The 25,440-nt window shown below is 38.8% G+C and overlaps 1 protein-coding gene across 2 annotated transcripts; it reads right to left on the bottom strand.

Moving 5' to 3' along the window:
• Nucleotides 1-4,285: 4,285 nt before the first annotated feature.
• Nucleotides 4,286-25,305, bottom strand: abi3a (ABI family, member 3a). 2 transcript variants are annotated; one of them, XM_067382117.1, is made up of 12 exons: nt 25,053-25,305; nt 23,887-24,057; nt 21,514-21,693; nt 19,735-19,793; nt 15,213-15,308; nt 14,817-15,118; nt 13,109-13,228; nt 10,488-10,613; nt 7,823-9,242; nt 6,712-6,776; nt 5,716-5,947; nt 4,287-5,596 (listed from the first exon to the last, which is right to left on the bottom strand). In XM_067382117.1, exons 1-9 carry the CDS (start codon nt 25,182-25,184, stop codon nt 9,079-9,081), a joined length of 1,350 nt encoding a protein of 449 aa, XP_067238218.1. In that variant the 5' UTR covers nt 25,185-25,305; the 3' UTR covers nt 4,287-5,596; nt 5,716-5,947; nt 6,712-6,776; nt 7,823-9,078. The 2 variants fall into 2 exon arrangements, with proteins under 2 accessions (XP_067238219.1, XP_067238218.1); XM_067382118.1 differs by lacking the exon at nt 6,712-6,776 and having other exon boundaries at nt 4,286-5,596.
• Nucleotides 25,306-25,440: the final 135 nt, after the last annotated feature.

Raw genomic sequence — 25,440 nt, forward strand, 5'->3', positions numbered from 1 at the left:
AATCATTTTATTCATCAAGGATGCATTAAATTGATCAAAAGGGACAGTAAACACATTTATAATGTTACAAAAGATTTCTGTTTCAAATTTTGAACTTTCTGTTCATCAAAGAATTAAAAAAATGTATCATGGTTTCCACCAAAATATGAAGCAAGCAGCCCAACTCTTTTCAATATTGATAATAAATAAAGCATCAAATCAGCATTATTTTAAACTCTAACAATATTTTACAATATTACTCTTTGTACTGTATTTTTAATCAAATAAATTCACCCTTGATGAGCATACAGAACTACAGAATGAAATCTTCAAACTTTTGAACAATAGTATATATTCTCTGAAAACAAGTCTTATGCAGATTTGCTTCTCAAGTAAATTTATCAAGTTTTTTTTTTTTGCAGTGTAGTGTATTTGTTAATAGTTTGATCCACAGTTTAGTATACTGTAACTGTACATTAATTCTGATGACATAGATGGTAGATGATTGGACAGTGTTTCATCTCTGAATTATATTTTTATTATAAGGCTCTATTTTGCTCCTGTTGTTGCGTCAGGTACATGACTTTTGTACAGTTTGTTTCTTTTACATTCACATTACAGCACTTTTTTTAATTTAGGGCAGGAATATATGGAAATGTGATTTCGTCACACTGATAGGGGCATCAGAAATAGAAACAGCAGGCAGATCATATTTTAGAAGTTGTCACTGAATGCAGTCATGTTTTGATTTCAGATGGTTGTTTTTGGAGATCACCATATTATTATCAGCCATAGTCAATTATGTATTTACATATACTACATACAAATATGTGGCAAAAAGTTGAAGGACCAAACGTGTTTACACCCTAATTAGAAACAAATCCATGAATTGAAAGCAAGAACAGTGCTAGAGCATGACATCAAGACTTTTATCTATGAAGATCCTGTCGGTGTAAAATGTCATCATTGCATGTATCTGTGTATCTGCTCTTATTCACTGAAAGCATCATGACATATTTATTATAATGCTGTATATGCTTATTGGATGAAAAAATGTCTTTTTCTTACAGACAAACCCTCTCTACTTTTTTATTATGGATATCATAATTCAAGTGCTAATTCAAATTGACTGATTACCATTCATGCCAATGGTATTTGGCTTGAATACTGGCAGCTATTGTTTATTTATTGTTTTTTATTGTTTATACTAGGTGTAAGGTGTTTGAATTTGGATTTTAGTTTTGATATTGATATTACATTTTCTACATATCAGATGGTATAAGCTAGAAGCAGATACTGTACAGTAGTCATGTTTCACTTGCAAAATCAGTGTATGATTAGAAGAAAAATCTGTAAATTGCCTGATTTCTGAAATAAAATGTTTGGAGAAATAATGTGTGAAAAAAATGAATGACCGATTGCATGATTTAACAAAGTCTAACAAAGTCCCAAAAAATATTTTCAGCATTTTATAGACCTTTTGGCTTACAACTGACCCCTTATGATGTCACACGTTTTTTTGTTGCGCATTGAGGGATTTATGTGGTAAATGTGTTTTCATCATAGTTCATGCACGTCTTCTATCAAATAAAAACATTATCCGCCTCAATTGAACACATTTTTAAAATTTATGCACATCTTGGCATTTCAATACAGCGTTTTTTGTTGTTGTTGCATCAAAATTCACATAAAAATAGGTGGATGGCGACAGGAATACAGTACACAAACAAACACATGACAACTCTTTAGTGCTAAATTTAAAGTAATAAAAGTAATACAATACAATGTTTTTGGCACTTTAAATTATTCACTTTATTTTCAAACTGATTATAATCTATCTTAAATTCTATTCAGCTCATTTTTTTTTTTTTTTTTTTTCAGTCACATTTCCTCATGACTTAGTTTTAATCAGTTTCACCACCAGAGGCCAGAGTTTGTCCCACAATTACAGTCCTCTCACTTCAGCGGCTGTATGCCAAATTACTCAGACTAGAGCAGCACAATGATGAACATCTGCCATAAAGCTACTACATGAACATTTGCTGAATATCTCTGTCCACCAACCACCAAGTGCCTCAGATATGATCTTTGCTGACAATAGTGACTTTTTCATTAACACAGCATTAAAAGTTTATTGTTTAGAGAGAATCTTGATCAAAAGTTTGTTCATTGCTGTTTGAAGGGGAATTGCTTGTTTTTCCTAAAACAAAAGACGGAGTATGTCAAAAGACGGCAACTGCAACCTTGACTATACACTCTAAAAAATGCTGGGTTGTTTCAACCCAAGTTTGGGTCAAAAATGGACAAACCCAACCATTGGGTTAAATTTTTAAATGCATTTTTTAACCCAACGGTTGGGTTTGTCCATATTTGACCCAAATTTGGGTTGAAACAACCCAGCATATTTTAAATATTTCAAATGGCATCCTTCACCACTCATCACATTAAAAATAACATTTGAAGTGCTGGAAAACAATGCGTGTGTGTCTAATTCTAGACACAGCATTTCTTAAACGGTCCCAGTAGCTTCATCTTAATTGCAATTAATAAAACTGGATTTTTGGCAAATTGTAAATGTGATAACTGCATTAATATATGAATACAACATTAAAAAGTCAACCACTGATGGTTTTGTGTCGATGTACAGTGAGTACAGAATGAACAGCTAGCCTACCAGTTCACTGAAAAAGCCCAAGCTGGCTTAAAAGGTTAGTTCACCCAAAAATGAAAATTCTGTCATTTATTACTCACCCTCATGCCGTTCCACACCCGTAAGACCTTCGTTAATCTTCGGAACACAAGATATTTTAGTTGAAATCCGATGGCTCCGTGAGGCCTCCATATGGGGAGCAATGACACTTCCTCACTCAAGATCCATTAATGTACTAAAAACATATTTAAATCAGTTCATGTGAGTACAGTGGTTCAATATTGTTATTATAAAGCGACGAGAATATTTTTGGAACGCCAAAAAAACTAAATAATGAATTATTTAGTGATGGCCGATTTCAAAACAATGCTTTAAGAAGCATCGGAGCATAAATGAATCAGTAGTTGCGTCCCAAATGACACACTATACACTATGCACTTATACACTATGTACTTGTGCACTATGCACTCATCCATGTAGTGCGTGAATTGTATGAGGTTATTTTGTCATTTAACAATGGAGTCCGATCCTCCCTTCCCCTCTGCTACGTAATTAAAGCTGCGACAGTAGTGTCCAACATTCCACACTTCGTTTTTTCCGTTAATTTAGTGCATCATCCGGGTATTTAAAGTGTACTTTTTCTTTTTGGAACTTTCAGTGTGAACGCACTACTCGCACTATTTATACTTAAAAACGTCATAGAATAGTGCACAAGTACGCGAATTGGGACCATGATTGGGACGCACCAAGTGTGTCGAATCTGCTGTTCGGAGCGCCAAAGTCACGTGATTTCAGTTTCAATTTGACACGCGATCTGAATCATGATTCGACACACTGATTCATTTGTGCTCCGATGCTTCATGAAGGTGGTGGAACGGCATGAGGGTAAGTAATAAATGACAGAATTTATTTTATTTTTGGGTGAACTAACCCTTTAAGAACAACCAGGAATTACCAACATGTGACGTTCTACACAGAGCTGTTCATGTCAAGCCAAAACGAATCTGATGTGAATGCTTTTTACAAGTCGGAATCTCGTAATTACGACATGGCGTGAACACATCTAACGTTACAGTATTTTATGTGTTTATCATGGAAAACATGTGGCTACATTTGACCAGCACAGGGAAGACATCAAGCTAAATAAGATAATTGCAAATAACACAAATGAGTTTATTAGCTCTAAATCATCATAGCTAGCTCTCTAAAATATGAATGTGAAAAAACGCTTCTCACTCGATTGGCCCTATGTGTGTTTACACCTCATTACCTGTTACCAGAAGTTACTTACACTCCCCTCATCACCAACGTGCTTTATCTTCTCGCACGTTTGGAGATGACGCACACAATTCCGGTAAGGGGGTGAATTCTTATGTAACTTCTGATGAAAATCGCTATTAAAAACTCATTATTAAGAGAAGATAATTCATAGTCTGAAAGTAAGCCCTTCTTTTCAGCAAGCCAAGTTGTCAGTTGCCAAGTTTTTAGCCATTTACTTTTATTTTACTTTTTTATTGGGTTTCTGTAGGTCATGTACTGGATATATGTCTTGCATGATTCCACACTTTATGGCAGAACAGTGTCATTTCTGAGAAAATTTTAGTCACAGGATGTTGATATGACATGGGCGTGTTTTATGTTTTTGTTTCCACTCATTTAATACATGTACAAGGAGGACTAGCTATAGTAATGTAGACCTTTGTACCAGTAAACATTCCATTTCAACCCCAATTCCATTGCATTTACAACCAAGACATGGTAAAAGCTTTTCTTTTATAACATTATGACAATCATTAAATTACCTATAGATTACATGGCATGAGCAGTGATGACTGAAAAGGATCGTTTAAGCACGTTTCTAGACAGTCCCTTTTGAATTTAAATATGAAACTGACATTTTTTAAAATGATACAGATTGACTATCATCTTGTATTTTTTTAGGTCATAAAATATTTCTCAATTGTATTGTAAGTCGCCCATTTATATGATTGATTGGCATTATTTAATGTGATGGAAGATGTTTCAGGGTATGAATTTATTGATGTCATTATCACAGTAACATAAATTGACAAAGTAGCAATGTGGTTTTATAAAATTATACATCTGACTGACATTTAAGTGACGGAAAACAATTCAATATTTGTGTGCTTAACTGTACATGCACCTTAAAGCTGTGAATTCACAACTATTTCATTTGTTTATCTGGTTCATTTGGTTAATTTTGTGGTTCATTTTAAGATTAATAAATGCATTGTATGGAGATTAGATGCATAGTCTACGGCTTATGTCAGTGTAGGACAGTGAGGACAATGACTTCCTCTGTTGTAACAGCGCTGGACTTTGACCTGTGAGGGTGCAGCTCTGACCATGAAGAGCGAACTTCCAGACAGTAACAAAGAAGGCTTATAACACATCATTTTTATCTCTCGTTAACATATTTTCAGTTATATGGGCATTATTTAAAGCCAGTGTTTTTACAAAACTTTTATTTTATTTAAACAGGTTTCCCTATAGTTTTAGCTATACAATTTACAGCAAATCAACCATTTACACCATTTATTATAAATTAACACATTTCATTTCACAAAGTTAACAAAAAGGGTTTAGCTAGCGTGTGCAAAATTTATAAATATTCACTAAAAACATATATACATTTTTAAACTTTTTCCTGACAGTTTAAGACATGTTCAAAATCCCAGCAGAATCACAGATCATCACATCTGTGACATTGTCTTCCTCACTATTTAAATTCCTCACTATCCTTTGCATAGGTAGAACGAATAATAATCCTTAGAAAAAGTCATGGGAATCCCAATTTTCCCCCTTTTTTTCCCCTTTAACCAGTCCAAGTGCTTGAGATACTCTTATGTTTGGTGTGATCATGATTCATGAATGTGAAGGTGAGGCAGAGACAGATTCTGAATATGCAGGAGGGGATTCCAGAGGGATTTCTGTCTTCATCTGTAACTGCAAAATAAATGTTGTATCCTCATTAACTTAAAAACCATTAACAGTGAACAACAAACATTTGAGGACAAGATGCATTCAGTGATGTTGTAGATAATCGACAAAATCTCCACGGTTACCTCGTTATAAGCAGGAGGCGGCTCGTAGAACTGTACGGTGCTGTAGCGCGGCGGTCTGTGCAGGTCATCATCGGACAGAGAGATGGGAATGACGTAGACAGACTGTTGGTCCATGACTCGAGCTTGAGCCTGCAGGCGCTCTATGCGCTCCTTACGGGCCCGATAGAACATTTTACAGAAGGCAGTACAGCAGATTGTCAAAAAAACAAAGATTATGACAGGTGCGAAGATCCTGAAAGAACAACAATTTTGCTATGTTAAGATCCAGCTTTAGTGTGAGCATGTGTGCTGATGTGATTTTGTGGCCTATAGACAATAGAAACTGAATGGACCATGCCCGGCTCCAGCTTTGAGATGTGACATTCCTGGTGGGCCAGAGATTTAACATTATTTACAAGATTTTAGTTTTTCTCCCATAAATGATTTTGCAACTTTATTTTATAACAAAAGGGGCAGGTCTTAAATAAGAATGAATGAACAAATTACAAAAAAATGCAACAAATAAATACTACAAAAAATACAAAATTTCAGGTAGGTTTAACAGTATTCAGGTACAGAATACTGTATTGTATAAATTAAATAGGCTATATATTAATCCTATTAAAGCTAAATAAGTCAGACAAGAGCAGATATGATTTAGTTGTTTTTTATTTTATATATCTTTAACGTTAATGACACAAGACATCAACAAGTATATTAAGCTACTAGATTTTCTATGTTCAATAAGACTTTATTTTAACACAGTTAAGACTGTGCTTGCGAGGATACTCGATAAAACGGGCATTTTTACGTAATTTTGTGTGTATTTGTCTGATTAAGCGTGGTAAGACGCAAAAGAGAACTCAGTTCGGAGCTGGCGCGCTGTCTGCCTTGCGCAGCTGTAAAAAAGGTGAGTGAGGGTGAGAAAAAGGATGTGAGCAGATGTCTAATGGGTTTCGTAACAGGGCTTATGTGTGTTCAGTTTGGAAGAAGAGCACTGAAAGCATGTATACATACATAAATAATAGAAATCGATCATTGTTGTCCATGGCAATGAAGAAATTCCCAATTCAAAAGCAACTCTGTAAGGAAATAAATAAATTACATTTGGTGATGACAGATTTAATTAGTCTATGGTCATTAATATAGGCTAGATACATTTGATATTGAATTCATTGTGGGTTTTTTGCAGACTGTAGTAACTCGGGCATTATCCTATGAAAGACTGGACACGTATGATAATGAAGCAAGAGCTTAATATTCATCAAATGCATCTGTCTGGAGAAATATACCCAAAAAAAAAATCATAACAAAATCACTTGCAATATGAGAGAATTCTATATCACTTAAGGAGTAAATGTGAAAACAGAAATTTCCAGGTCCTACTAGACCTTTGAGAATTAATGTGTGAATATTTAACCATCTTTAACCATCATAATAAACTTTTGTAACCCAGTGAGTCAAGATGATGCAAGTCGGAAATATCCAAGTTCAGTATTGAGGACAGATGTAAACGATAACAATCCGCAGTTATACCTCAAAATAAATCAAGTGTGCGGAGGTCGAATACATCTTCTGAAGTAACAACACTGGTTTTATTAAAGAACAAGCCTTTCATACTGTGTATTCCCAATTTCCATTCATAATTTGACAATTACATGCAAACCAGGGCCACCAAGGTCATCTATCTATGGCCTACTTATTGGTAAATTTAGTGAACTGTAGGCCTATAGAGCAGCTCATGAGGTTCCCACTTTCATGCTACACACACCCCTTCAAGAACCCCTTCTACTGACACTATAAAGCAACAGCTGCCATGTTGGTTTCTCCTATTTTCACTGACTGCCAAGCCAACAGTGTGTTTTAGACCATACCTGTCATTTCCAGTGATCAAAGGAATCACAAAATAAAAGAAACTCTAGATAATATGGAAAGGTCTAAACTATCGAAAACTTCCGCCTTCGACATTAGGCTACAGATCAATATATTTACACAAGCCCAGTCACATGTCAAGTGATATTCTATTGGCAGGTGAACATCATACACACTATTTATGTAGTTATTGAATTTATTTCTTAAACCAAGCGGGTTTTTAAGCACCAGACTGAAAAACAAATAAAAGTCTTACCTCAAAGAATTCAGGCGATTACGTCAATAATGTAGACTCCGAGTGCACTGCTCTGATTTGAGACCGAGTCTTATCTGAGGGAGGGGTTGTAGTGCTGATAGTGAAGTTTGAACACTTTTATGGTGACTGTCGACTGTTTAAAGACACAGCACCTATATCACGTGTTTCCTGTGGCAGGACATTGTCTTTGCAGCACTTCATTCATTTTAATCATCACACAGCAACAGTGTGCTACATTATTATTATTTTATTTCACTTTATTACTTCAATTTATCATTAAAGAACAGTCATTATGTTATCTATATCATTATATTTCCCCTCCCTGTTGAAAATGAAAGCTTTGGGCCAGCAGAAATTTTTAGTAGTTTTGGTTTCGGTACAACTGGACCATGACCTTTCTGTCTCCAAATGCACATAAATCCCTAGAATTTCCCTTTTATTTATGTGAAATAAATAGAATAGGAGCACATTCAGTTTGAAGAAACTATGGAAGGTTTAATATCTTTCATGAACATGAGTAACAGTCTAAAGGAGAACAATAAATGTAAATAATAAGGCTACTGGTACATATGAGTCAGATCATCATTAATAAACAGGTCAAAAGATCTTTGTATAATGAGTGGATAGTAATAATTGACATGAAAAAAATAAAAACTTTATTCCCAGACATTAATGTCAACAGTTTATTGATTTTATAGACTGTAAATGCCTACTTGGTATCATGAAATTGTGACTGAATTGTGTATATTAACAGATTTCAGTCACTTACTAGGGTGAAACAAGTTTGGGAAAATACTGCTACTCATTTGCTAGGGAATCAATAAAATGTTATCAATTTATGAGTAATAAAGGTTTACAATTAGAAAACTAAATTATATTACACAAATATATTATTTCATTATTTGCTCAACATAATTTAAACAAACACCACCCACTATCTGCTTTTTGAACTTATCAAATACAGCTAAATGTACAAAAATGTTTCTTTATATATTGTACATTTAGATTATAACTTAAAGTCCTGAGAGATCCATTATCATTATCATTAATTAAGACCAAAATAAACTTTAAAATAAGAGCGGCTTTTCATGTCCACACAAACTCCTCTCTGCTGGAAACATCAGTCAGCATGTTAGTTGGAATGTTTTAAAACTTCAGCCAATCGTTTCACTGTTTCATTTTATAAAATGCAAATACAAAGTGCCTTATAGGTTTCAAATAGTTGGTTCACTGACATTCTGGATTCTTACGGCCAGTTAAGCAGTGGACTCCACATAGTTGCCAGGAAAATAACCCTTTACTCCATTCAGAACGCCCTCACACCAGCCATCCTCATTCCTGCTGGTGAGGTAGATGATGTCCCCCTCCTGAAAGACCAGGTCACCTGGCTTGCCTGTCTCGTAGTTATATAGTGCCACCACTTGGTAGGAAAAAGAATTACAATGGAAAATCAGTACCTTTAGATATATGTTAAAGGGTTAGTTCACCCAAAAATGAAAATTCTGTCACTTATTATTCACCCTCATGCCGTTCCACACCCGTAAGAGCTTTGTTAATCTTCAGAACACAAATTAAGATATTTTTGTTGAAATCCGAAATTCGTGTTTTGAAATCGTTTTTTTGGCGCTCCAAAAATATTCTCGTTGCTTTATAATATTAATATTGAACCACTGTACTCACATGAACCGATTTAAATATGTTTTTAGTACCTTCATGGATCTTGAGAGAGGAAGTGTCCATTGCTCCCTATGGAGGCCTCAAGGTGCCATCGGATTTCAACAAAAATATCTTAATTTGTGTTCTGAAGATGAATGAAGGTCTTACGGGTGTAGAACGGCATGAGGGTGAGTAATAAATGACAGAATTTTCATTTTTGGGTGAACTAACCCTTTAAAATCCTAGATTCTGAACTAGACACACTGATAGAGCTTAAATAGGTTACAGATCAGTCTGACTTCATTATGAATTATTATCAACTGTCACAGTGAAATATCTGTTAACACTTTAAGAAAAAACTATGCAAACAAACCATTTGAAACTGCTACGGCAGTGGGGAAGATGCATGGGAATTAATTTGCATTATTTTAACATTATGTTTAGGATGTCCCGTTCTTGGCTCATTTTGAGTCAGACTTGTCAGTGTATTGTTAGCTGGAGGGAGACTCGCTCTGACCAGATCATGTGAATCAGCGAGTTGCTAACTCGAGAACAGATGCAATCAGATCGGTCCAATTCACAAGTGAATTGTTCAGTGTGATTTGCGATCCGATTTAACAGGTTAAGAATCAGCTCGTTCATGAATCAGACACTGCTGTCGCATCTCGGAGCGGGTGACAATTTCTTCATTTCAAAATAAGGAGGAATGACATGTTTTTATGAAATGTAGTGGAGTAAAAAGTATTATATTATGCTTTGGAATGTATTGAAGTAAAAGTCAAATTTTTACCAAAATAAAAATACTTCGATTGAGTACAGATTCTTAAAAATACTTTGTTACTGTCCACCACTGGTCATTACAAAATTATCTTGAAAATCTAAAATGTCAGTGCAGTCATTTTTGTAAACACCCATTTACAAAACATCTATTACGAAATACCAAAGTCTTGCTATTATGATCCTCTCTTCAAAAATGAGTTTGACTAAAATGAGCCAACATTGAGCCTACCTTTCTCCAAATAGTCAACTGGTGCAGATATGTCGTAATCAATAGGGGGAGGTAAAGGGGGCATTTCCTCATAGTTGTCAAAGCCATCTACTGGTGGTGATGGGGGTGGTGCTGGAATCTCAAGGTCTAAATGTACATGGACACACAATGTTAACACATATAGACAACACTAGAGCAAATTCACCTTTAATGCACAAGCAAAGTGTGTGAGTTCTGCGCCACAAACTGCATCAAAAAAAAAAAAATATTTTTTTTCCCACTTCAAACACATGGAAGACCACACCGGCAATTAAATAATAAATAATAATAATAATAATAACAATAATGCGTTATCTCTGCGGGTGTTCATATGTTAAAAAAATTATGTTTGCAGTTCAATTTGTTGACAGCACAACTTACACACTTCACTTTTAAAGGAATAGTTCATTAATGATAAAAACAAAAAGCCATCATTATGGCTTCAGATAACTTGGAATATAGTGTACCAGTGTTATTAACATTTATTAATTATTATTAATACTTTTAGTTATCTTTTATTTTTACATTTCAGTTTTCATTTTATTTTCAATATTTATATTTGGCTTTATTTCAGTTTTAGTGATTTCAGTACTCCAACATTAATACGTTTAAGTTTTTCAAGTAATATTTATATTTTATTTTATCTTTATTTCAATTACTGAAAACTGAAATTTGTAATAATTTTAGTTAAAGGATTAGTTCACTTTCAAATGAAAATTAGCCCAAGCTTTACTCACCCTCAAACCATCCTAGGTGTATATGACTTTCTTCTTTCTGATGAACACAATCTGAGATATTTTAATAAATATCCTGATGCATCCCAGCTTTATAATGGCAGTGAACAGGGGTCACGAGTATTTATATCTGATTGTGCTCATCAGAAAGAAGAAAGTCATATACACCTAGGATGGCCCGAGGGTGAGTAAAGCTTGGGCTAATTTTCATTTTAAAATGAACTAATCCTTTAACACTAACAACACGGTAGTGCATAAATTGCATGGATTACTTCTATCATGCCCTTTTTGGTTCTTTTTTTTTTTTTTTTTTGTCCTTTTTGGAGCTAAAAGTCATCCAGGCTTGGATTAACATGGTGAGTAAATGATGACAGAATGTTCATTTTTGGCTGAACTATCCCTTTAAATCACTGGACTCATTTCAGTTTTCAAAAGAGCGATCTAACTTCATTGAGGATGTAGATCAAGTGTCCTCTTGTTTGCAGGAATGTTGTGATACAAGGTCTAATTATATGCTGGTTTATAAGGGTGTAACAATATATAGTGTCACTATATATCACAATACAAAAATGCAACAGTATTGTATGGTGGATAATGACAATATGTGTTGTGCAGAGTTAACCCAAAATGAAAATTACTGTGTGAGAAAAATTCAAGTTTACAGAGTTTTAGTGACAGTATTACATTAAACTACTATATATGATTTTGAAAATGTATACTGGGGAATGTTTGTGGGTCCTTATGTGTCTTATGTCTTATGTTACCAGTAGGTGGCCAACATTATTTTAAATATATCTAGTCAGTGACAGAGTGCAAACATATATTTATCTAAATAAATCTATGTTTCAGCATTAGAATCATGAATGTTTTCATTCTGGTTTCACGATTGTCCTGTGCATCCTCCTATTCATATCCACCCCCAATGTAATACCAAATTTAGCATTTTAATAAACAGTACATTTTTTGTTATCCTTTTACCATATGTCTTGGAGTATTGCAATAATATCGTATCGTGATACGTATCGAATCGTGACATGAGGGTATCGTTACACCCCTACTGGTTTAGCTTGCTTAAATGCATTCTGGGGAAGTGCCAAATATTAAGGAAGAGAAGAGCGTCAGACAGCAATGCACAAAGACACTTTGCACACTTACCCAGGTGCGCTAGGCGAGCAGGGATCCTGCACAATGGGCTGAATGAAGCGGGCGGAGCCAGAGGAGGCGGGTATGGAGGGGGTGGGGGTATCATGACTGACGGATGTTCATAAAGAGAAGTGTGATGAAATGTTCAAATGATATGAACAGATTAGAGATGTTTTCAAGTGCCAGATAATAAGGGTTCCAAATTAGATTTTGATTAAATGGCCTTTGAAATGCCTGAATGCAAATTTTTTTTTTTGCTATGAAGTATCAATATTTTTGGCATCAAAAGTAGGAACTACCAATGAACTGTAATGAATCAGGTCTTAGGAATGAGTGGGGCCTTACGTGATTGAGCAGAGGGCAGAAAAAGCGAGCGCGTGTACAGCGAGCGAGCGCTGGGGCCCATGCGGACCCTCAGAGAGAGAGAGCGAGAGCTAGGAGGATGACGTCGCACTCGTGACCGGCGAGAACGCGGAGCTGAGTGAGAAGAGAGAGACAAGTGTGAAAATAAGAGCATAGAGTATAAAAGCTCACAGAAACAAATAACAGCAACGGCAAGATATAGAGAATAGGCTGGCTGTAACAGAAAGCAAACATTGAATCATTCAAACTGAAGAAAGACACAAAGCATCATAAAAAAAAACTAAATACCATGTTTGAACATGGTTGAAAAAAATACCATGTTTGAACAAAATACCATGTTTGAACATTTGGGCATGTTAGTACCATCATAGTTCTCATCGCCAGGCAGAGGCGGTGGGGTTGGAAGATCAAGGCCATCAGGGGCTGGTGGAGGAGGCATGTCACAGGGAGCTTCTGGTAGAGGAAATCCATTCTCCTCGGCCACTAGACAAAACATTTCTTTATTCAATTCTATTACACTATATAACTTTCTATTTTAAACTATTGTCACTGGATAATTTATCCATATTTGGACAGTAAAAGATTATTCATCCATATTTGGACAGTAAAAATACTATCCAAATACTACCAGATAGTATTTATACAACACACATGCATACTTATAGAACATACCATTATTTATTTATTTATTTTGTGTATAATTTATATATGTTTTCTTGTACTGTTTAATAATATGTAGGTTAGGCTAGTAAATCACAAGTTTTGTAGTGTAAGTTCTTCATCAAAAACACAATTTCAGATGCAGTTCAAGTCCTAACCAGTCTGTCTACACTGAACATGAAACAGTAAGATATTTTGAAAGAAACCTTTATTCAACAAGGACACATTAAACTGATGAAAAAGTGACAGAGAAGACATTTATAATGTTACAAAAGTTTTCAGTAACACTTTACAATAAGTTTTAATTAGTTAACATGGACTAAGAATGAACAATACTTGTACAGCATTTAGTAATCTTAGTTAATGTTAATTTCAACATTTACTAATACATTATTAAAATCAATTGTTATATTTGTTAACATTAGTTAATGCACTGTGAGGTAACATGAACAAACTATGAACAGTTGTACTTTTTATTAACTATTAACTAATGTTAACAAAGATTAATAAATGCTGTTACAAATGTATTGCTCATTGTTAGTTTATGTTAAAGCTTTAACTAATGTTAAAAAATGAGACCTTATTGTAAAGTGTTAAATTGTTTTTAAATTGTTCTTTTGCATTTTCTTTGTACTCATCACAGAATCCTGAAAAATGAAAAATCCTTTGGTTTGCACAAAAATATCAAGCAGCACAAATGTTTTTCAACATTGTTAATAAATGTTAATAAATAAATGTTTCTTGAGCAGCAAATCACCATATTAGAATGATTTCTGAAGGATCATGTGACTCTGAAGACTACTAGAAAATTCAGCTTTGCCATCACAGGAATAAGATGTCTAAGATGTCAAGACAATAAGATATATTAAAATAGAAAACATTTAAAACTGTAATAATATTTCACAATATTACTGTTTTCACTGAATTTTGATCAAGTAAATGGAGCATTGGTGAGCAGACGAAACTTCCCATTAGTTCCCGTTAGTTGAAGCATTAACTGACTTTAACAATGCGCCAATTATTATAGTGTTTATTAATCTTTGTTACTGTTAATAACATTACGGTTCATTGTTAGTTTGTGTAAACTCATGTCCGTTAAATGATAATAACATATACAACTTTTAATTTTAATAATGTATTAGTAAATGCTGAAAGATTAATAAATGCCTAAGAAGTATTTTTCATTGTTAGTTCATTTTAACTAATATACTTAACTAGTAGTGTTAACAAACTAAACCTTATTGTAAAGTGTTACCAATAAATCCTACTGACCCAAAACTTTTGAAAAATGTATTGCTCCTTGCTTTATCATGTCACATCTAGATGGTATTTGGTGTAACCTCCTGAAACCTTTGAATGACCTGTCATGTCGATTGATGGACCTGAAAACTGTCAATCAGCACAAACTAACCTGTTTCAAGAGGTGGGGCTGGTGGAGGAGGTGGCATGGTCATTAGGCTGCTGGGATCAGATGCACTGATTGAAGCAGGCATGGGAGGAGGTGGCGGGATGTCGGTGCAGTCAAGGGGAGGAGGTGGAGATGGAGGTGGAGGTGGACCGGTCTTCTGTCCATGATCCTCTTCACCCTCTGCCTCCATCAGTGGGGGTGGAGGAGGTGGCGCTTCATCCAGCAGTGTGCTGATGATGTCACTATCAGGGGTGGTGGGCCAGCTGGGCACTACCGGGGGCGGCACGGCTTTACCAAAGCTCGAACTGCAGTGACAAGAGAAATACAGTTATGAAAACCGATACAGATGTGACGTTAGGATTATAATCAGGAATGATAAAACACCTTATGTGCTCTTACGCAATAGACTTGTCATTAAGTGAGGTGAGGGACGCTCCATGAGACAGAGTGGGCGCCACGGGACACTGGACAGGCTCTGGAGGGCGGCCGCCTCGACTTGATGAACATACATATACAGAAATACATATATTGAGTTGTCAAGTAGTTAATATTAGACATGTACTTCTGTATTTTATGCATAAAGCCACTTAGGACACTTTGCTTTAAAAGACACGTGCATGTCTCATGTGCTGGTGCTGAGAAACTAAAGTCACCACAATGCAAACAGTGTTGCTTTCAGGCAGTGCAAAGAGGGGAAGTGGGTAGAACAAAACTAAAATCACTTCCTGGAGAAAGGCCCTTTAACTGAGAAAGAAGAGGAACAAAGGCCTGAGACGTGTGGGGTTAGTATATCTGAGTATATCCGATTTCATCTGTTTTTTTGTTTTTTATGAACAACAGAGGCATTTTTTTTTGTGGATGATCTAAACTAGAATAAAAGGAGATTTGATGACTAGCATGATAGTTTGTATTAGTGTAGCTGCTGTCATGTGGGTATCAGGAGATCAAGAAGAGGATGAAAAAATGTAAATTCTCACACATTCTGACATTCAAACTGGATGCATAATGGTGATCAAAAACAGGATAAAAATGTGCAGGTGCCTTGAGATATGTTTGTAAAAGTAATCAGCATCACAGCACTCATGGCACAGGATGCTGAAAACATAGTCTGACACTTTGCAATGGTCACAGAATCCCTCAAACCACTTATAAAAACAATTTAAAAAACAGAGCAGATAGGTGCTTTACAATTATTAAGAATTATTTTCATTAATTAAAATAAAGCTAAAATAAAATATAAATATTAAATGAAAGCTTAAAAAAACAACTGTTAACTGTTAGGCAACTATCTGAAATAAATAAAGTTGAAGTACTAAAATTACTAAAACCGAAAAAAGATGGGAAAAAAACCCATAACAGATAGGTAATAGGGACCCACTTTATATTAAGTGGCTTTAACTACTATGTACTTACATTTAAATTAATCATTTGATACAATGCACTTATTGTTGTTACAGATCCCTTGTTTTCCTAGACTCCATTTCCCAAGATCCTCCTGTTCTCCACACCTGCACTCACTTCCCTCGTCATCTCCCTATCATCACGGATCACCTGCACCTGGACTCTATTGTTAGCACTCCCTTTATATGACACTCACTCCCTTCACTCCTTGTCCGTTCTGAATGTTGTTTACTGTGTATGTTGGCGTTCCTTACCTTTGTTACATTAAAAGCAGTATATTATTGTGGAAATCCGCATCTGCCTCATCTCTCTACCAGTACACGTAACAGAAGAACGGACCAAAACCGACCGGATTTCCACAGTCAAGAAATATGGAGACACTCCCCGGCTCCCTGGCTACCGCTCCTCCAACGCCTCTCACTCACCTTTCTGCTGGCCATCGCCTCATCGGGCTTCTTCAGGTTGGTCGTTCACTGGAGAGGTATGTGGAGGAGTTCGTTGAGCTGGCTTATCTGACTGACTGGCCCGATGCTAATTTAATCGCCCTGTTTTTGGACGGTCTGGATGACAACACTCTCCGTCTCCATGAACCTGATTATCGTCTCTCCTTAAGTGAAACTATCAATTTTATTTTGTTTTTGAATAATTCCAAATTCTATGTGGATGAGTGTTGGTCTCCAGTCCGTCCAGAAACACGGTCGGCTGGGCCAGTTAGTCAGCCTCCGTATTCCTCCGCTTGCCCCTCCAGTGAACTTCCTTCCTGCCCCACACGGAACCCACACTCCTCAACTGGGTCCCGTAAGCGGAGGAAGAGGAAGCAAACCGCTCTAGTCTCCGCAGAGCCCGCTCCAGTATCTCCAGAGCCCGCTCCAGCCCTTTCCGAGCCTGCAGCTCCAACCCTGTGCGAGCCACCAAGTGAGGTGGCCTGGCTTATAGACTTTTGGACCGAGCCAAGTTCTCCAGTCTCCGCCGCCGAGCCAAGTTCTCCAGTCTCCGCCGCCGAGCCAAGTTCTCCAGTCTCCGCCGCCGAGCCAAGTTCTCCAGTCTCCGCCGCCGAGCCAAGTTCTCCAGTCTCCGCCGCCGAGCCAAGTTCTCCAGTCTCCGCCGCCGAGCCAAGTTCTCCAGTCTCCGCCGCCGAGCCAAGTTCTCCAGTCTCCGCCGCCGAGCCAAGTTCTCCAGTCTCCGCCGCCGAGCCAAGTTCTCCAGTCTCCGCCGCCGAGCCAAGTTCTCCAGTCTCCGCCGCCGAGCCAAGTTCTCCAGTCTCCGCCGCCGAGCCAAGTTCTCCAGTCTCCGCCGCCGAGCCAAGTTCTCCAGTCTCCGCCGCCGAGCCAAGTTCTCCAGTCTCCGCCGCCGAGCCAAGTTCTCCAGTCTCCGCCGCCGAGCCAAGTTCTCCAGTCTCCGCCGCCGAGCCAAGTTCTCCAGTCTCCGCCGCCGAGCCAAGTTCTCCAGTCTCCGCCGCCGAGCCAAGTTCTCCAGTCTCCGCCGCCGAGCCAAGTTCTCCAGTCTCCGCCGCCGAGCCAAGTTCTCCAGTCTCCGCCGCCGAGCCAAGTTCTCCAGTCTCCGCCGCCGAGCCAAGTTCTCCAACCGCCGCCTGCACGAGCCCTCAGCTCCAGCCGCCGCCTACGAGCCCTCAGCTCCAGCCGCCGCCGCCGAGCCCTCGGCTCCGGCCGCCGCCGCCGAGCCCTCAGCTCCAGCCGCCGCCGCCGAGCCCTCAGCTCCAGCCGCCACCGAGCCCTCAGCTCCGGCCGCCGCCGCCGAGCCAGCCGCTCCAGTCTCAGCCGCCGAGCCAGCAGCTCCAGTCTCAGCCGCCGAGCCCTCCGCTCCAGTCTCAGCCGCCGAGCCAGCCGCTCCAGTCTCAGCCGCCGAGCCCTCCGCTCCAGCCGCCGCCGCCGAGCCAGCCGCTCCAGCCGCCGCCGCCGAGCCAGCCGCTCCAGCCGCCGCCGCCGAGCCAGCCGCTCCAGCCGCCGCCGCCGAGCCTGCCGCTCCAGCCGCCGCCGCCGAGCCTGCCGCTCCAGCCGCCGCCGCCGAGCCTGCCGCTCCAGCCGCCGCCGCCGAGCCTGCCGCTCCAGCCGCCGCCGCCGAGCCTGCCGCTCCAGCCGCCGCCGCCGAGCCTGCCGCTCCAGCCGCCGCCGCCCGAGCCTGCCGCTCCAGCCGCCGCCGTCGAGCCTGCCGCTCCAGCCGCCGCCGCCGAGCCTGCCGCTCCAGCCGCCGCTGCCGAGCTAGCTGCTCATATCATGAACTTTATTATAAAAGTCTCCAGCTCAAAGACTGTTTTCCCTCCCAGCCACCCACTCCCACCTCCTCTCATTTGTCTCCACTCGTCACATTCACCTCAAGCCCCTTCGCCCAGATCTCCACCTCGGACCTCTGGGCGATTACCTACACCCTGGCTCCAACCTCCCTCGTCTCCACCATGGCCCATCAGTCCACTAGTCTCACCAGTCTCCATCCTGCCCCCGTTCACACCTTGTTCCTTCGTCGGCCTGCCCTCACTTCTGGACTGCACTCCTCCGTCTCTGCTCCGTCCCTCCGTCCCTCAGTTCCAGTTGGCCTCCTCACTCCCCCCGGTGTTCACTTTGTTGTATGTCGTCTGTCTTCTACTGCGGCCTTCTGGAGCCCCGGCTGCGCTTGTGTCGGCGGAGCCGTGGATTCCGCCATCTCCCGCCGGTCCTTCAGCGCCGCCTGGGCTCGACGGCTTCAAGGCTTCGGCTCCTGACCCTCCATGGCTGCCTTCGGCCCCTGACCCTCCATGGCTGCCTTCGGCCCCTGACCCGCCATGGCGTTTGAGCCCGCCCTGGAGACCTCCACTCCAGTCTGCTCTTCCCCCTGCTCCGGCTTGAGGTCTCCAGGGCGCCCACCCCCCTTCCGGTTGTTACATCTACGGCGCGAGGACGCGCCTACCGGGAGGGGAAGGTACTGTTACAGATCCCTTGTTTTCCTAGACTCCATTTCCCAAGATCCTCCTGTTCTCCACACCTGCACTCACTTCCCTCGTCATCTCCCTATCATCACGGATCACCTGCACCTGGACTCTATTGTTAGCACTCCCTTTATATGACACTCACTCCCTTCACTCCTTGTCCGTTCTGAATGTTGTTTACTGTGTATGTTGGCGTTCCTTACCTTTGTTACATTAAAAGCAGTATATTATTGTGGAAATCCGCATCTGCCTCATCTCTCTACCAGTACACGTAACAATTGTGTACATACATGTTTTTACATTGTACTTAAATTTTAAAAACACCAGCATGTAATTACATCTGTAATTAATTTCTGTAATTACATTTATAATTACACTGTTGACACTGAACCCAATAAGTATTGTACTTATTTTTTGATGTAAGTACATAGTAGTTAAGGCCACTTAATATAAAGTGGGACCGGTTATATATATATATATATATAATTACTAAAAATATTAAAATAAAAGCAAATTCAAAATATAAATAAATTCCATAATAGTATTTAAATAATACGTAATACAATGGGATTTAGTAATGGAGAGCTGTACTGGATGTACCTCAGCGTACTGCCGCTCCGTGTCATGGTAGCTGTTTTTAACTGCGGCTGGCCAGAATCCTGAAAACAACAAATCTGTCGATTAGCAGTTTCTGGATGGAACTAAATTATAATATCAAAACAAAAACAATCCACAGACCAACTAAAGTCTGACCACCCTGACTTCTTTCTATTAGCAATATCTATCTGTTTCCCAAAAGACTCCAATGGAGAATCTTTAGGGAAACCTTTTTAAAAACATTTTCGTTTCATATTGTTGTACTTCATTTTGATGATGCTAGTAGCACAGAAATCACACACTTCAGCTTTAAAAGTGAAATATGTGGTAAATAAATATATATATTTACACTACAGTTCAAAAGTTTGGGTCAATGTTTCTTTTTAAAGAAGCCTCTTATGCTCACAAAGAATACAAATGAATTTGTATTCACCAAGAATACATTTATTTGATCAAAAATAGAGTAAAACAGTAATATTGTGAAATATTATTACAGTTTAAAATAACTGTTTTCTAATTTATTATATCTTAAAATGTATTTTATTTCTGTGTTGGAAAAGCTGATTACTCCAGTCTTCAGAGTCACATGATCCTTCAGAAATCATTCAAATGTGCTGATTTGCTGCTCAAGAAACATTTCACAAGAAACAGTTGTGCTGCATAATATTTTTGTGAAAACCTTGATACACCATAAAACTCTTTATTTTGAACAATTTAATGTACTCCTGCTGAAAAAAAACCCAACTAAAACCAAAACAAAACAAAACTTACTGATCCCAAACTTAGTGTTTATAATAAATAATCTCAAATGAAAAACTACATTCTGCTAGTTAGTATATCAATATGTAAAAAAATATATGTATTTGTGCTTATGATATCGTTATCATTATAGCTGTGAACATTTTTCAGAACTATATCTTTATCGTCATCGTTCTCAGTGTGAACGCACCTTAAGACTTGGTGTGTGTGTGTGTGTGTGTGTGTGTGTGTGCTAATGTGATTTTCTGACTATGAATGTGCTTCAACAGTCTTCTGTGGTTTAGTGCCAAAGTATCTGCAGGCCTGACAAGTGCATTCCTGTGAAATTCTTGTAGCTTTGTGTCTGTTTGTCTGCTCACTGCTATACAGACCTAGCAGGGTATCAAGCTAGCTTAGCATGAGTAGCACCAATTAAAGACTGTAGCTGCTTTTCCCACGCTGCTTCAATGGCTGGTAGCCAGCCAAATGTGTGTTTGTGTTTGAGGGAAAGAGGAGTCTGAGGAGGTAGGAAAAGAGTGATTTGAATGTGCCGTTGCTCTGAGTGTGTGTGCACTGTTAATTGATGTCAGACTAACTGCTTTATAACAGGATGTGGTCAAGTGTAACAAAAGCTAAACTAACATTGAAGAGATACTCAACTTATTGCTAATTTTTATGATGGAATGAAATGAAAAGTTATATGCTGAAACAGCTAAAATGTTAAGATTTTTGAAATCATTAATCATTGTAACACTTCGTAAATGTAATCCTGGCATATGCTGTTCCTTGTTAACAATGATATTTGGACATTGATTGGGGAAGTACAGCACACAAAAAGTACTTTTCGTTCTAGTTAACATATTTGCCTTTACATTCCATATTTGTTTCCTCTCAAACACTGAAACTATACAAGAAAAGTGAATATTTAAGCACTAAGGCAGATTCTGCTTGGTTGTCTTGCTAACACGCTGTATACTTTTGAGAGGTTAACCATGATCTGTATCAAATTCATGAGAGTGTGTGTGTGTGTGTTTGTGTGCTCACCTTCACGCCATGGCCAACAGAGTCCAGGCTGGAGAAAGAGATGGGTGTGCGGGAGTACTTGATCTTGGCTTCTTTATTTTTTGCTGGGGGGATAATCTTATGACTGCGTGAGACCCTCTTGGCAACAGTGAAAGCGCCAATCTCTCTGCGGGCGACCTTCTCCCTGTGCATGTCCACCGTCTGTATGAGATATTGGGAAAAATGACACCTGGAAATCTCCTCTAAGACAACGTTTTGGTATTAAAATTTAGAAATTCCTTCCAATCCACATGCCACACTATCACTCAATAAACAGCTCTCTGGAAATCTTTTTAATAATGACTGATAAATTAATTATAAAACTAAAATGTTGCTGATACACTTAATGATTAATATTAAACATGAAAAATTTTAAAACACTATGTATTCCCATTTACTTTTTTATTATATGGTTACACCTTAATGTTATGAAGTGACAAGAATACTTTTTGTGCGCCAAAAAAACGAAATAATGACTTTATTCAACAATATCTAGTGATGGGCGATTTCAAAACACTGAATTCATGAAGCTTCGAAGCTTTACGAATCTTTTGTTTCGAATCAGTGATTCGGCGTATGTATCAAACTGCCAAAGTCACGCCCCCTAGTGGTGAACCATTGACATTTCAAAACGCTTATGACGTAATGAAGCCTCGTTTACTGAAATCATGCTCCGAATAACTGATTCGAAACAAAAGATTCGTAAAGCTTCAAAGCTTCATGAAGCAGTGTTTTGAAATCGTCCATCACTAGATATTGTTTAATAAAGTTGTTATTTTATTTTTTTGGCACACAAAAAGTATTCTTGTCGCTTCATAACATTAAGGTTGAACCACTGTAGTCACATGAACTGTTTTAAATACGTCTTTAGTAGCTTTCTGGGCACTGAAAGTGTTAATTATCTTGCTCCCTATGGAGGCCTCACTGAGCGATCGGATTTCATCAAAAATATCTTAATTTGTGTTCTGAAGATTAACGAAGGTCTTACGGGTGTGGAACGACATGAGGGTGAGTAATAAATGACTGAATTTTCATTTTTTGGGCAAACTAAGCTTTTTAATATTTTAATAACAATAATTGTAATAGTATTTTTATTAACCATGTATTAATTCAATCCGCTTAATCCCCTCAGTAAAAGTTTAGCCTGTGATGTAGGAGGAACTGATGTTGTTACTAACAGGAAGCCTTGCTAAGACATTATATACTTCCTGAAAAACTCCAATCTGGCTCGCCTCTGTGGGCCCTCAGATAGGGTGAGAAGGATAACCATTACTCCAGGCCTGCTTGTTACAGCTCTTCTTGGGCACAGGGCAGACAATGGAGAACATCAATCAGCGTTCAAACTTTGCTTCTGAGTGAGAGAACAGTGGCCCTTTTATTCCAAGTCTGGGATCTGGCTTACCCCCTCTCTGCTCTGCCTCAGGTGACCTGGTTAGGCAGGCTGGGCACGGAGCGCACTGGAATGCTGTGCCACAGTGAGAGGAGCCAAGGGAATCGAGGGGGAAGGGGGTCCTGGTGGCATGGAGTATTATCACCCGGGTGACAGGGGGCCCCAAACAGTGACTACCTACACTGAGTTTTGGGACAGACCTTAGCGCTTAACAGCAGGAAATCCTTCACCAAGACCAAGGGTGATTTTGCATCAAGCATTTTTTTTTGTTACTTAAATGTTATTTATATTTTTGTAAAGCAGTAATAAAAGAGAAACCCTTTTTGAAACCTTTCACAGATTCATGTTCAGTGAAAATATGACAAAACTAAAGGCCATAACAATCATAATCACTTAAAAGTCTTAACAGCAGGATTGTGGATCACTGAATTTTGAGTGTGTTTTTTGAATTCAGTTCAATTATTGAATTTAAATTGAGATCAAAAACATGATGCAGAACTGCAATGTGAAAGTGAAAACTGTTTAGAGAAATGTGTCTAACCGAAAGAAAAAGTAGATACAGCAAACAAATAGGCGTCAGAATTGATGTTAATATTGAACTGAGGAAATTTCAATGTTTTCTATACATTTCAGCACAGTAATTTACACTCCTAAATTGAAAGTGAGCTGCTGAGTAGGTAAGGTTATCATAGTTTAGAGACCAACCCTTCTACCAGTATTTAATTACTAAGAGAAATAAGGAACGAGCACATGAACTACTTCCATATTTCATGAAATGAAAGGCGACACTGTGAAGCCGACAAAGTTCATAAAATCTGCATGACAGGACTGAACTGCTTCACACTGCTTTACACTGACTGTATCGTGATCATATGTTCAAAATAACAAACATGTTCTGAAGCATCTCAGAATGTTTGACTGTATATTCCAGTCTCCCTAAAAGACAGAGAGGAAGGGGCCGATACCTGTCCGATCTGGTTGACGGAGGACTCTATCTTGCGGAGCTGCAGGGTCTGTGCATCCAGAAGCTTGAGCACATTGGTGGCCAGAGAGCTGATCTGATAGGCCACACTAGCCAAAGACTGAGCAGTGAAGGCCTTGGTCTCCTCCAGAGCTTTGCTCGTATCATTTCCAGACTGCAGAGGTAGAAACATCCGTTAAACAGACATGACATGCTTAAACCAGGTTCATTTTTACTTCATCTTAATGTATCACTAGCTGTCAATGTGTTGCATGCAATACATGGCCTAATTTAACATCCTGCTGCAAAAAGGGAACAATTTTTTTGTATACAAGTACACAAACGCAGTTACTTTCATTTGTTGTTCTTCTTTTTCTATCAGCTTCTATTGATTTTATACTGTGCCAGTGATATTAACTATACTTTAAGGCTTAATCCTACAACTCACACAAACCTTTTTTTTAGACATTATTAGTTTACTAAGTCTTTGAGACTGTTGACAGGTTCTTTGTGAGGAGCAAATGTAAAGTTAGAACACTGACCCCACACACAAGGGTCGAGTCAGATATAGTATCTAATGTAAGGAACACAGTCTTGGTTTATCTTGTCACTTGTATGTGTTCCTTCCTTCCTGAATTATGTACAAGAGTGCATTTATTTTGAACGAGGGTCAGATTAAACTGAAAATTCCACAGTTTTAATCTGCTTCAATCTGTTATCAGTTTTACAAAGTGGGAAAGTCAGTATAAGTGTACTAAGTGACTCTCCTCAGTGAATACAATATATACACCACCAACTCGTTTGATTAGGCTCCTGTTTGAATACTGATGGTTGAAACCTGGATTCTGTATAAACGCATAGAGGCTATTCACAAAGACTGGCAGCATCCAGAGGAATTGGGGAAAAGCGCAAAGTTTAGAGAGGCGTTTTTAAAGTTGAACTTCTTTTAACCTGAGACGCGTTTACACAACAAACACAATGGAAGTGCAGAAACGCATTGTCCCTCACACTTACAGTGAGAACGTCACTTAAGTATGCTATTAAATTGTTAAGTTACATGATTAAATTATGTTTTTGTTCTGTAAATGACACGTCTCGTCATTTTTAACAGTCACAGATTGAATCTGTATGTGTTAAGTTACGCAGCTCGAGCGCGTGTCAGCATCTTACCTGCAGGTAGTTGTTCTCGCAATACTTCGCTACATCGTGTAAGTTGTTGTAGTTGTCTAAAAGTGCTTTGCGAGCAGAGGGGGCCTCCTCTAGTATTTTTGTAATTTCTTCGCCGTAGTTTTGGTCCTTCATTGCGCGGTGGAATGAGAGACCTTTGATGAACAACTCCGGAAACCTCCGTGCGACAGCAGCCTACTGATGTCTGTCAGTCAGAGCCCATCCGCCACTGCCTTCCTCTGTCATCAGAGGTTCTCCTTTGATGCTGCAAGCACATATCTGCTCATGGGGCGTGCATTGTACACGCATGTGGAAACGAGGAGCTTTATGCGCCATATTAGGCTACATTTAAATACATTTACATTTAATCCAGCAATAATTTAGCAGCTAA

Source organism: Chanodichthys erythropterus, chromosome 3, assembly GCF_024489055.1.
Source record: "Chanodichthys erythropterus isolate Z2021 chromosome 3, ASM2448905v1, whole genome shotgun sequence".
Classification (NCBI taxonomy): domain Eukaryota; kingdom Metazoa; phylum Chordata; class Actinopteri; order Cypriniformes; family Xenocyprididae; genus Chanodichthys; species Chanodichthys erythropterus.

Coding starts and splice junctions, on each gene's coding strand:
- abi3a (XM_067382118.1), bottom strand. CDS start 25,184: ATGAAGGACCAAAACTACGGCGAAGAAATTACAAAAATACTAGAGGAG. Junction 15,309..19,734: donor CGGAGCGGCAGTACGCTGAG/GTACATCCAGTA, acceptor ATGTTCATCAAG/TCGAGGCGGCCGCCCTCCAG. Junction 9,243..10,487: donor AGTTGACTATTTGGAGAAAG/GTAGGCTCAATG, acceptor TTTCCTACCAAG/TGGTGGCACTATATAACTAC.